The sequence below is a fragment of the Ixodes scapularis genome, unplaced genomic scaffold, assembly GCF_016920785.2.
Source record: "Ixodes scapularis isolate PalLabHiFi unplaced genomic scaffold, ASM1692078v2 PGA_scaffold3__209_contigs__length_174095766, whole genome shotgun sequence".
Lineage (NCBI taxonomy): Eukaryota > Metazoa > Arthropoda > Arachnida > Ixodida > Ixodidae > Ixodes > Ixodes scapularis.
In genome coordinates, this window is record NW_024609868.1 from 73,456,574 (window position 1) to 73,470,053 (window position 13,480).

General features: G+C 48.1%; 1 protein-coding gene across 1 annotated transcript; it reads left to right on the top strand.

Moving 5' to 3' along the window:
- The first annotated feature begins 978 nt into the window (after nucleotides 1-978).
- On the top strand, nucleotides 979-5,039 carry LOC120849745. Its single transcript, XM_040221955.2, has 2 exons — nucleotides 979-1,815; nucleotides 4,676-5,039. The coding sequence occupies exons 1-2, from the start codon at nucleotides 1,009-1,011 to the stop codon at nucleotides 5,015-5,017; spliced, it is 1,149 nt and encodes a 382-aa protein (XP_040077889.1). The 5' UTR covers nucleotides 979-1,008; the 3' UTR covers nucleotides 5,018-5,039.
- The last annotated feature ends 8,441 nt before the right edge of the window (nucleotides 5,040-13,480 follow it).

The window sequence follows — 13,480 nt, forward strand, 5'->3', positions numbered from 1 at the left end:
GATAGAGGGGCTTTATTCTAAAGTCGACACCAGCGACATCTAGAGTTCAAACTAGCATTAGGGTGGCGACCCCTAGAATGCCAGCGTAGGGGTCGCCACCCTACCCAGAAACTACAAGAGCGAGTTCCGAGCTTTCAGTGTCCCTGAACAGCACGTGCGCTCGTCCAGTGCGAGTACCGTTCGGGGGAACGTGCTTTTGAAAGTAGCTTTGGCTTCTCTATCACGTAAAGTGAAACGTACGTGCTCGCAGAAGCATGAAAGAAAGCAATGCAAATATTAAAGCTGAAAGGAATATTTAATGGGACGCTGCGGCCGCGAGCTGTATAATTCTTTTTTTTAATTTAAATTAAAATTTTTTTTAAAGTTTTGTTTCCACGCATCTACAGATGCTGACATATGCTTGTATTCAAACCTAGCACGTGCAGAATCGAACGTTACAGAGCCACCTGAATGGTGTAGCCATCATAACATGGTCGCGTCTTGCCAAAGCGCTCGCGCCTCCTGCCCCAGAGCAACGGATTTATTTGAGGGCGATGTTTAGAGCTCATGTTCAGTACGAGCTCACAATAATGGGTTACTAGGACCGGCAATCTTGATAGTGTGGAATGCACGTTGCAAAATAACTGTGGAGGCACGTCATCAGCCCGCGCACAGCAATCGCGCACACAGCTATGGCCGCCAGTGAATACTCTCTGTAGTCATTCAAGGAGCTTGATCTCACATGCGGCAAGAGCGACTCCAGAGCGTTTTTTCGCTCTTCTTCACCACTGGGACAATCTCGGAATACATTGGCACTAAAGTAACCGGATCCTGGAAAAGTAGTGCCAAGCTCCCCGTAGGGTCGTCATCTTGGTCCATGAAATGAGCAATTTCTCCTTGACTCCTCCGTTCTTGGTGAGGCAGTCTAAATTCGCCAATGACGGGTAGCTTTATGGAGACGTTCGCCAATGACGGGTAGCTTTATGGAGAAGCCAGCAACCGATAAGTACACCGTCGGTTTGCCGAAATATGGCACCTCTTGGAAAGCTTGACGAATACGACGAAAAACAACAGAATTTTGACTCGTATTTAGAGCGTTTCGAGCACTTCGTTAGCGCAAACGACATCAAACCAGAAAAGAAGCTAGCGGTGTTCTTGACCGTTATAGGACCTCGAGCTTACGAAGTTCTGAAAAGCTTGGTCGTACCGGCAGTACCGGGAGATAAGTCGTTCGAAGAAGTGAAAGTTTTGCTGAAAAACCACTATAGCCCGAAGAGCTCGGTCATAGCGGAAAGGTGCAAATTCAACAGACGTGTACAAGAGGAACAGGAGAGCGTTGAAGATTTCATTGTAGCGCTAAAGCATTTGGCAAGGAAGTGTGACTTTGGCCAGTTTCTGCAAGATGCTCTGAGGGACAGGCTTGTGGCGGGAATACGGCGCGAAGAAACGCAACGTGCGCTATTCGCCGAAGAAAGCTTAACCTTCGAAAGGGCATGCAAGATCGCATTGGATCAAGAGCAGGCGGCACGACAGACAGCGTTACTACACGCCGGAAGCAAAGACGCGTCGTTGAACGAGATAAGAGCGAACCAGAAAGATAACGTCAATAAGCGTGACGTTCGAAAACACAAGCAAAGCAAGAAGTCTTGCGAAAGATGTGGAAGGGCGCATGCGGCAAGCAAATGTTGGTACAAGAATGCTACGTGTCACAAGTGTGGCAAGTTAGGCCATTTGCAAAAAGTGTGCTCGAACGAGAAAAAGGGACCCAAGAACGCGAATGCAGTGGACTGCTCGGAGGACGATTCAGAACTGGACGTCTATCACTGCCTTAACACGGTGCGTTCGGGTTATGAAGTGAAAGTCAATGTTGAAGGGGCGGACGTTTTCATGCAAATTGATACAGGAGCGGCTGTAACAATTGTTCCTGAAAGTGTTGCGAAAACCGTGTTCCCTCATGTCAAGTGTGAGCCATCTCGGGTAAACCTAAAAACGTACACGGGTGAACGAATCCCGGTAAAAGGGCGATGTGACGTTTCCGTCACATACGAAAACCAGACTTTGAAACTGCCCGTTATCGTCGTAGATAACCAAGGCAAGAAATTGCCGTTGCTCATGGGGCGGAACTGGCTTGAGAGGCTCAGACTTGATTGGAAAAGCGTCATGTCACTGGAGCATGTAACTGATTCACACCGAATAGAAGCGCTGCGTAACAAGTTCCCGACAGTATTTTCTAATCAGTCTAGTGTCACGAACAACTATCAAGCGAAGATAGTTCTAAAACAAGATTGTACGCCGGTTTTTTGCAAGGCGAGACCGGTGCCTTACGCGTTACGCGATAAGGTTGGAGAAGAGCTGGACAGGCTAGACAAGAGCGGGGTTTTACGCCGCGTAAGTCACAGTGAGTGGGCGACTCCGGTAGTTGTAATTCACAAGAAAGATGGATCACTCAGGTTGTGCGGGGATTACAAAGTAACGATCAACCCTGTACTAAAAACCGACCATTACCCACTGCCGCGACCTGAAGATCTGTACACTGCCATCGCAGGTGGCAAAGTGTTTTGCGTGCTGGATCTTTCTGCTGCGTATCAGCAGGTACCGCTGGCTGCCGAGTCCAAACCACTTTTGACTATAAACACGCACATGGGGTTGTTTCAGTTCCAACGCCTACCGTTTGGTGTGGCCAGTGCGCCAGCCATTTTTCAGTCCTTCATGGACGAGGTGCTTAAAGGCATACCTCATGTGGGATGCTACATTGATGACGTCATCGTGTCTGGAAAGGACACCCAGGACTGTCAAAAGACGCTGGAATGCGTCTTGCGTCGACTTCGTGACTACAATGTCACTTTGAAAACGGACAAGTGCCGTTTTTTTCCAAAGCTCGGTGACCTACCTGGGTCACACGGTGAGTGCCGATGGCATTTACCCGACAGAAGCAATGACAAAGGCTATCACAGAAGCGCCCGAGCCCACCTGCGTAACGGAACTGAAGGCGTATTTGGGGATGCTAAACTTTTACGCTAAGTTTCTCAAGAATGTTTCGTGCGTAGCTGAACCGCTTTATCGGTTGTTGAAAAAAGGTGAAAAGTGGTCGTGGACTCGGAAGTGCAGCGAGGCCTTTGCTGCTACGAAGCAGTTGCTCGTAAACAGCCAGGTTCTTACGTTCTACGACGTAGACAAGCCAATTGCATTGCTGTGTGATGCTTCATCGTACGGGATTGGTGCTGTCATTTTTCATGTAACACCAGAAGGGGAAGAGCGCCCAGTGGCGTTCGCGTCGCGAACGCTCACGTCAGCGGAAAAGAACTATGCGCAGTGCGAGCGAGAAGCGCTAGCTCTGATGTTTGGTCTGAAAAAGTTCCATCGCTACCTGTATGGTAGGGAGTTCACTCTCTATACAGACCCTCAGCCACTGCTTGGGATACTGGGGCACGATAAGCCTGTACCTACGCTAGCGGCAGCTCGAATGCAAAGATGGGCAATGATTCTTGCAGCCTATAGGTACAAACTCAAGTACCGTAAAGGAAAAGATGTCGAGGTGGCTGATGCTCTGTCTAGACTCCCACGACCGATGACAACAGCTGACGACCCTGCTGAGTGTCTTTTGTTGTTTGACAGTACTCCCTTGACCGCGGAAGATGTAGCTAGAGCTACAAAACGTGACTTGACCTTGTCTCGCGTAGCTAACTACGTTCTGAATGGATGGCCTGCCCAAAGTAGCGAAGAGCTAAAACCGTACCATGTACGACGTGACGAGTTGTCATTTGAGCAAGGCTGCGTCACCTGGGGCTCAAGGGTGATTGTATCTGAAAAGCTGCAGTCACAGGTTTTGGCACTGTTGCATGAGGACCATCCAGGTGCTAGCCGCATGAAAATGCTTGCCAGAAGTTTTGTATGGTGGCCAGTGCTAGACCTAGAAATCGAGAGCTACGTACGACAGTGTCGCGTATGTCAGTCTGTTCAGAACGCTGCTCCACCTGTACCGTTACAGCCATGGAGCTATCCAACTAAGCCGTGGCAACGAGTACACGTGGATTTTGCTGCTAAAGAAGGCCATGTCTTCCTAGTACTGGTGGATGCTTTCTCGAAATGGATCGAAGTGTGGTCCATGTCTTCCACCACTACTGGTAAAACACTCGACAAATTGCGAAGTGTATTTGCGGCTTATGGGCTACCAGAGGTACTGGTGAGTGATAACGGACCTCAGTTTGTTTCAGATGAGTTCTCTGAGTTTATGAGGGTGAATGGCATCAAGCACGTTAAGACGCCACCCTATCATGCTGCCTCCAACGGCGCAGCAGAGCGTCTCGTGCAGACCACAAAAAAAACTCTGCTGAAGCAATTGTTAGACGAGAAACAGAGTGGCAAGAAACACTCTTTGCTCGAGCGTTTGGATAGCTTTTTACTGAGGTATCGAAACACCCCAAACAGTACCACTGGTCGCACTCCAGCCGAGCTGTTTTTGAAGCGACAGCCACGAGTGAAACTTTCTTTGCTTAAACCCGATTTTGTAAAAGCCATGCAAAACAAACAGCAGCACCTGAAGGAAGAGAGTGATGCGTCGCGAGGTGCTAACCGGTCTTTTGTTGTGGGTGATACTGTGTTGGTCAAAACGGTGCGAGGCGAGCTAGTGTCATGGGAAGAAGGTGTGGTGACTCAAGTCGTCAGTCCTGTGACATATTTAGTGAAAGTGGCGCAGGTTGTGCGGTTCACACACGCCGACCACATCCGAGACCGCCTTGCAAGCCCGACGTCCCTTGCTGCACCGCCTACGCCGGAGGAGCCTACGCTCCCAGATGTTCCGGTGCCTCGAGAAACCCAGCCGATGGTGCCACAAGTTGCTTCTGCTGCTATGCCAGCGGACTCTCAAGCCGGCAGTCAACAAGCTACACGGACGCGTCAGCAGCCTCTTCCACCACCGAGTTCCACAAGTGCGCCAGTGACGACACCGGAGCCTTGTACTGAAGCACCGACTTCCAGAAGAAGTACGCGAGTGCGGCGTCCACCGGACAGGTACAAACCGGAGGACTTCCGAAGCTGATGTGAGGGGGAAGGAATGTAGCAGCGTGACGCTGCAAGTCACGGCGCACCACGGCGCATCGGCTGTGAGCACCCCGGTCACGGATGTCACGTGACAAGCGCCTATAAGTATAGCACGCTCAATAAAGAAGCGCTCTTTGCCCGTTGGAATGTCGTCTGCTCAAGTTATCACACTTGTATACCGAGATTTTGCTATCCACACACCGGCGAAACAAGCATACACCTTCGTACTACCATCACATTCTGTGTCGGTGCTTGGAGGCACTGAAAACTAATTTCACTTTTTTGAAATACGCAAGAACAACAATATAATTGTAAGAGATCCGTGGAGAGGGGCATGATTGATAAGTTGAATGCATACACAGTGCCAAAGACGCTTATATTGGCGAGGAACGCTTCCAGTACGATGATGCTCCATGGTGATCTTGGTGCGACTGGTTTAGAACGACCCTTGGGAAGCTTCGAAGATTTGAAGGAACCGAGATGGCGATTTCCATGGCAACGTAGACAAATTACCCAATCGGCTTGAAAGGTTTTGGTCGTCTGTATGGTAGCATCCGGTTGTGTCCGGCTAGCAGATAGGGAAGGCAATGGCGCTACTTTCCCAGGTTCCAGTGACTTTAATTGGCACAACCCAAAGAGGGGATGGGCGTAAGGATATGAATTTTTAGATCATCGGTAATTTTTTGTTTAGCGAATACTCTGAGCTGCAGGAAAACAATGAGTTTGGAAAAATTTAACAAGGTAATCAACACCACTCCAATATTTACAAGTCCTCAGCTAAGAAATAGGGGCCTCCCACTGCGCATACGCCGAACCCACTGATCTTCACTAGAGAGGGCTGGATGGCGCATTGAGAAAACAGGTATGAAGCCACCGGAAGTGAGCGGCTTGTCCCGGAAGTGAGCGCTTGGCAGGCTTTGTAACCCTTCCGAGTGCTGGTTCGAAAAGCGTCAAGGATGCTGGATTTTCGCTTGTTCCCTCAAGAGAGCCTGTTCCTTGTGCAGTAAGAGCGCATGCGGACCCGAGAAGTATCATGGGAAGCCATTCAATGTAAACATTTTTAGATTCTAGTTGCTCAAGTTGTGAATATGTCCCAAGTTCAAATGCCTCATTCTCGAGATTTAATCCAGAAGGGGAGTATTAAAACCCAATTAAAGACACAAAAAAGCATGGTCCAGAATATCGACTGAATGCACAAGGAAGCCCAGCGCACACCCGACTTCCGGGACAAGCATCGAACTTCCGGTGGCTTCACTTGCGCCTGGCTCGGAGAGCAGCTAAGCGCCATCCAGCCCCCTATAGTAGAGATCAGTGGCCGAACCCAAACTAATACCCCTGTCAGACGGGCACGTTTATAGACATTTAAGGAAAATGACATTAGAGCTCGGCCAATCCGCGTGTTTAATACGCCACGCTGCGCGTGCACCCGCCACATGCAGAACAATACCATGAGCTGATTCGCCGAGCGGTGAATGACATTCAATCAAAATGACATTTACTTTCCCGTCTGACAGGGGTATTAGTTTTAGGTTTTGGCATAGCATCCTCTATAGTCTATACTCACAAAGCCTGGCAGTTCGATGATGGCGCCATAGAGTGCCCAGTCGCAGATTTGGAGCGCGAGGGCCTGGTAGCACAGAGCATTTGTCGGGAGCACTAGGGTGCCTTCATGTGCGCTTTGCTTAGGGTGCAGACATCTGGCCATTTTGTTTCCACTTTTACATTTATTTTTTGTTCAGAAGAGCGTGAAAGAGCGTGTCCCTGCACGCGTCTGTGGCGCTGACTGTGCTATGGCGACATTTTGTTTTCGTCGATTTCTCTGTATTTTCCCCGTGAGCACGTGCTGTCGGCATCGGGTACTACAAAGGGTGGCATCACTCTAAACAGAAGGTCATTGAGGCACCCTAGGGAGCACAGCTTTTGTAGGGGCGAGGACCCGAAACATGGTTTTCAAACCCGACGAGAAAAGAAGCGGTAGCCCAAGGAACGCGAGAAGCACGAGCGGGCAAGTGTGTTTCGGCGTCTCGCCGCAGCGGGGCGCCCGTTACACGACTGTCTGCCGCTCTACGTTTTCCCTTTCGGTGACCACGTCACGTGACGACGTGCCAGGCTCTGTCGGTATACGCCTCGCAAGTGGGCTCATTTTCGTCTTTTGCGCATGAGAAAGGAAGTAGCGGTGACGTCAGAACGCCGAGCCCTGATTGGCTGATCGCGACCCCCTATCTCAGCGTCGTCTGCTCCTTTCCAACGTCGTCTGCTCGCAACGTCGTCTGCGTCTGGCTTACCTTTCCTGCGACTTTCGGAAGTGCAGGTCTTTACATGCGAGCTCGACTTCGCCTTTCACAGAAGGCAGACGAAATAACTCGAGCGGTACGTTGTTTTTGTCTAACAACTAGCAGACGCGCATCAAGGAGGGAATTCGAAGGACTCACTGGCGAGGTGTCCCGAGGCGCCGAGGTTTGTTTACCAAGAACCGGGAGTGAGCATGTTAGTGTCCGCAAGTTCCCTCCCATATACTTTTCCCCTCCTTTCGTGTGCGGCGAGACCCCTCATTCTTTAACGGCGTCGGCGGGTCGGCACAGTTAACGTCGTCTGCTTTACGTCTGCTAGTCAAAGCGATGGCTGCTTTACCTTTCCTGCGTCTGTCGGAGATTCACCGCTTTTTCACCGGCGACAGTCACCGTTGCCTCGGGAAACAAGGAGATAACAAGAGGAAGAAATTGACCTCTTAATCCAAAACTGAGGTCAGCGATCAAAGTATAATACGGGAAAAGTTCACAAGGGTCGCGCGGGCATATTCCAATCAGCACACCAACCGGTCGTGGGCAGACGGTCGCCGAGTCACGGAGTGCCTGCTAAGCCTAACTGCCGTGCTCGCTTGGTCGCGTTCGGTGGAATCGTGGCCGCTGGAGCTTTTCCCGGGTGTTTGTGGATCCAGCGTCCTTGTTCGTCGTGGTCTGTTTCAAGTAGTTTTTACTTTTTTCTTGCTGCTTGAAGCCGGGACGCGTGAGGAGCGCACGTAGAAAAATAAACGTCCGTGGGTCGTCGCGACCGCGACGCTGTCGGCCATGCTGATTTGATCGTAAGAAGTGCGTAAGACAGCTTCGGATCTGTCATAGGATTTCGTCGTAACCTGCCCAAAACTTACAAAAATTTCGTTTCGTGAATACGAATTTGTTCTTAAGTTACGTCTTACGCACATTTTTGGCGTAAGGTTGTTTCGTGAATCTGGTCTCTGCACTTCCGAAAGTCGCAGGAAAGGTAAGACAGACGCAGACGACGTTGCGAGCAGACGACGTTGCAAAGGAGCAGACGACGCTCAGATAGGGGGGCGCGATCAGCCAATCAGGGCTCGGCGTTCTGACGTCACCGCTACCCCCTGCGCAAGAAGCAGACGAACTTGCCCTCCGCATAGAGGAGGCTATGGCTTGCGGCATTAGCCGATAAGAACGCCGAAGGGCCAATCAGTAAGCAAGAATACGCTTTTTCAGCTCTCAGTGTTTATAGAGGAAGACGAACCACGCAGGAGAAATTGACTCGTATTTATAAATGCAGTCTCGATTATAGACACGTCTAGCTGCGGGAGACGTGCCAGCGAGCGGTGGCGTCATTCGGTCTTGACCTCATGAACGAAGGCGTCGGACGACGGTGTGTCCACGTTGGTGTCCGTCATGACGGTCTCGTGGAGACGTGTGTAGGACGGGCGTCGCTTGCGCAGCGGCGAGATGGCCGCGATGGTGATCTTGACCTTGGCCCGGGCCTTGGCCAGCATGTTCTTCATCATGGTCTGTGTAAAGGCATCGACGGGGACCTCGTCCACGTGCGTCACTATGTCCCCCGGGTAGATGGTCTTGTCGGGGGAGGCCAGGTTTAGGGAGCCCACTTTCTGCACAGTATCCCGAGGGAGTCGCGATGAAACAACCACAAGACTAGATGAACGTTATTATAGATTTGCTCAGTTACGACACTGCCCATAGACGCTGCTGGCACGAGTAGTGCGCACCTCTGTATCCTCCCACGGTTCGCCTCCCGTCGTTCGTAGCGCCATCTAGGTTTTCGTCGACGAACTGTTTTTCACTGAGTACGAACGGTGGAACTCCATCTAGAGTCTAACGCTGCGCTTCGAAACGTACGTATTCCATACAATATACTGCAGTTATCGTAGCAGCTGTCCGGCCCGTCAAACAACGGGACGCGAGACGTGGTGAGTAAAGGGGGGGGGGGGGGGGGTATTGCTCGCGGATGCAGCGTCTATGAGCAGTTCCGTAACTGAGCTAATCTAATAACGTAGGTTAAGGGTAAACAAGCACACGACGTGCGAAAGGAGATGACGAAGTTGCACGCCGCATAGTCGATGACAGGTTAAGAACACAATAAAACTTCGTCTCCAAAACAATTTTTTTTCCCACTTTTTGTTGCGCTTTGGCGCACCCGCCACTAAAGCCCGACTGAGGGCAACAGGCGCTTGCTGCAGAGCCGTATGTTGTGGGAGTTTGGCCAGTGGGTGTGGCCGCTGTGGCGACGAAGGCGCCGGAGGGGAGAAAAGCGAAGGAAAGGAAAGGGAGGAGAGCACCGAAGGAGCGAGAGAGAAAAAGGGAGCAAACAGGAGACGACCGCTATTTGGACGCAACGCTGTCGCCGCGGAGCACTGTTGAGGCTACGGGTCGTCTGCTACTGGCTTGTCTTTTCGCCTGAATCAAAGTTTGAGTTCAAACGTGGAGAATCGTAATTCATTAGCTTTTTATGCCACCGAGGAATAACACTATATCATTTTCTTGCCAGAGTCGGCCAAATAAAAGGAAAGAACGGAAGTTTGGATGTCGATTCCGCAGATGGCATTCCGCCGGACGAATGAATGAAAATGGCGGCCGTCCCCACTCAGCTAGGAGCAGCCGACAGTTCACACGCATGCGCTCACGCCTCTCGCACTGCGGCGCGGGCTGATTGGCTCACTCGGCAGGGGGGTATTACGGCGGTGAGATCATAGACTGGCCAAACTCTCTCCATAGGCTCTGGCTTGTTGGAGGCGGAGCTCCGGCGTTCTGAACCATGTCACCGACTACGGTTAACAGTGGGAAATCCATATAAACTGGGATTTCGATCAAAACCAGGGGAAGCGATATAATTATACACGCGGAAGTTACCTGATACATACTGGGCTTAATAAAACATATATTAACAAGAAATATGCTTTTCTTTTTATCTTTGTTACACAGAGGATTCGTAATGTAATAAATGACGTCAGTGTATAAGAATCAGAAATACCACGCAAACATTTATAATGCTGGCGTTTTCGATAAAAAATTGAGCGTGAACTAATAAGGAACAGTAGGAGAATATATACTAGGACTGGGAACTTAGTCTAATAACCTAACGTTTGACATAGAGTAGTAATGTTTTAATCGCGATAAAATTTTAAAATTTAAAATGTTTAAAATTTGAGAAACAGGTAAAAAGTAATAAAAAAATTACCGCCTTCACTACGCAGATCTGAACGGGTACACCTGTATGAAGGCAAACTATGAGTGAAATTTTGACCTAATAACTCTCAAACAAGTAGAGGAGATCATACGTCCCGGCCACTTCAACGCAGTGTGTCGGTTTAGCTCAGCAGAGACTATACTGTGAACAACCAAAGGAGTTCGCTATCGCCGGAGAATATCAACGAACTTCATTGCCTCTGCGGCTGAACTAATAATTGGTAGTGCTAGGAAAATAATCGATTAACCTACCGATTAATCGATTATTGCTTTAGTTGCGATTAATTTTTTTTAGTCTAAAATTTTGAGAAACCGAAAGAAAGTAACCGTTAAACGACTTCACCACGCGGACGTGGACGGGCACACCTGTATGAAGGAAAAACTTTAGGTGAAATTTTAACCTAAAGTAAACTGTAAGGCCGAGATATGTAAAAGCAGACAACGCCGTGCGAGTGTTTGCTTAGCGCCGCAGAGACAATTGGGAACAATCAAAAGAGGTCACTCTTGCCGTAGAAAACCAACGAGCTCCTTGCCTCATGCAGGTGAAGCAGGAACCTGTAAGTGTTTCAAACTGTCCTCAACTACGCATCGAGTTTGATTCATACTGGAAATTCTATATTTCGCCGTAAATCACATTTCCAACAAAGGAAGAAAAAAAAATGTAAATTTGGCGTTTTAAAACTATAATGAATGGAAATGAACGATACCGATTAATCGATTAATGAATCGATTAAAGGGTGGCGATTTATTGGGATGAAGAATTTAATCGACGCCCAGCCTTAAATTAATTTGTAAGTGTGGATGTCTTTTGACTGTTCTCATCAACTAGATATGAAGGTTGAATTAAAATCCGAAATTATAGATATCTGCGTTTATCCTGTATTCAGCAAAGGTATGAAGTTCAATTTTTGAGTTTTTAAACGATTATCTGTGGGAATGAACGATCAAACAATGAAATTAATCGATTAAGGGCGTCGATCAAATCGGTTAAATATTTAACCGACGCCCAACCCTTGTATATATATATATATATATATATATATATATATATATATATATATATATATATATATATATATATATATATATATATATGGGTGGTTTCATCTCAAATCGTGCAGGCAAAAAGGGTCGAATCTTTAATTTCGATGAAAAAAATATATGTTATGGCGCCGTTTCTAAAAACGCAGTCGCCACAAACCGCAAGTTCGTCGGGTTTTTTGTTCTCGACTTATGAATTTTTAAAGAGGCCGCGGCGAAAAGCAGTGTTTTTCACACCCGTCGTGGGTCGGATGTTTCGCTTGATCTCCCGCCCTGGATTTTCAGTCCACATTATATTACCTTTTTTCAAGCACTCTGTGGACACATTTAAAAGGCTCCAGTACCATAAAATAATTTTATTCGTTTTGCTTTTGTTTTGTAAAAATGTCAAATACGCCCCCTCGGTCAATTGTTGACGAAGTTTGACAATTAATTACTGGCGATCTACTTGGGTTACATCGATAATTTTTATGTCTACGGAGAGCCCAAAACACGTTCTTTATACGTATTATAAAATAACTCGGCTGTGTAAAATATTCTTTTCGTTACGTCTACGTTAGTATTATGTGAAAACCAAAAAGTACCATTTTTGAAATTGATTTTCTCAAAAAACCCATTTCTTATTTTTTTTATTTTTTGTTAAAATGTAGATGTGATAGTTTTCTACGCGAAAATTAAGTCGAGAAAGTGTATATTTTGTTTGTATGTTCTATATTTAAGCATCAATATCGTACAAAAACGTGTTTTTACGGCTCGAAATAGACTTGCGAATTGCGCGTCTTCACAAGCTTGGAAATAGTTTTTTATTTTTTTCAACGTTCACACATAAAAATGAAATACAGTATTTCCACCCTGTTATATTTATTGATTATTTAAATTTTATTATAGGCGGCAAGCTACATCGGAGGAGTTCCAAAAAGAGAAAGCAACACTTCTTAACAGACCAGCAGGTGTCGTTAATTTTTTACGTGTAGGAGTCGGTAGACGTCGTATTTATTCGGGGCCCTCATTGACCTGCATGAACGTCCCGCCCTTTCGGAGCCAGCAGATGACCACGACTTTTCGGGCTCGTTGTGTTAGATAGGACGGCCCGTGACAGTAAAGCGAGCAGCGCACCCCGTGTCACGAGGAGTGAAATGGTACGATTGTGTCGTTGACGCGGCGAACTGTGACAGCCACCCAGGAGGAGTCTGTCAGAGTATTGCACAAGGAAAAGCAAAGGAATCGTTGCCTGAAAGGATGAGGATACCACGGCCTTACAATATCGACGGTCAACAACTGTTCTGCCAGCCAAAACAACGCCGCGTGCGCGCTAAAACCGGCGGCGCGGGACAGAAATCCCGCAGACGCACACACGAAGATGGGCCGGTTTCGTTAGGGATGTGGAGAAATTTGAAACCAGCCATCCGTGCATGCGTGAAACGATACCGCCTGTTTGCCCTAGCTTCGAGCGCCCTATCCTTACCTTGAAACGGCCGTGCTCTCTCTCTCTCTCTCCGGGGAGATCCGATAGCACCGAAGGGTTATCTATTAAACTTGACGAAGAAAACGAGAAGGGACTGTTTAAGTTTAATTATCCCCACCAACCCGCTCGTTCTGTCCTTATAAAGGGTTATCTCTTTTGGAAACAGCAAAGCCCGGAGATTGACATTAAAACGAGCGTGTTGGTAAATATACTTGTGTTTATTCTGCCCGGAGACTAGTTGGGTCGAAGTCAGCCTCCTTGTCAACTATAACCGTTTGTGAAGAGTGGGCTTCTCCCGAGATGAAAAGTTAGCGCCGTCTGACGTGTTCTTTTGAAAAAGGGAAGGGGAAAGAGGAAGTTTGAGTAACTGCAGAAACGACCTCGAAAGCTCCTCTCCCGATATGAAGCTTGAGGCATAGTCTCGGTTACCTTCTCGCGCATCGCCTGCTCGAATCTATTCTTCACTTTCTTTCTC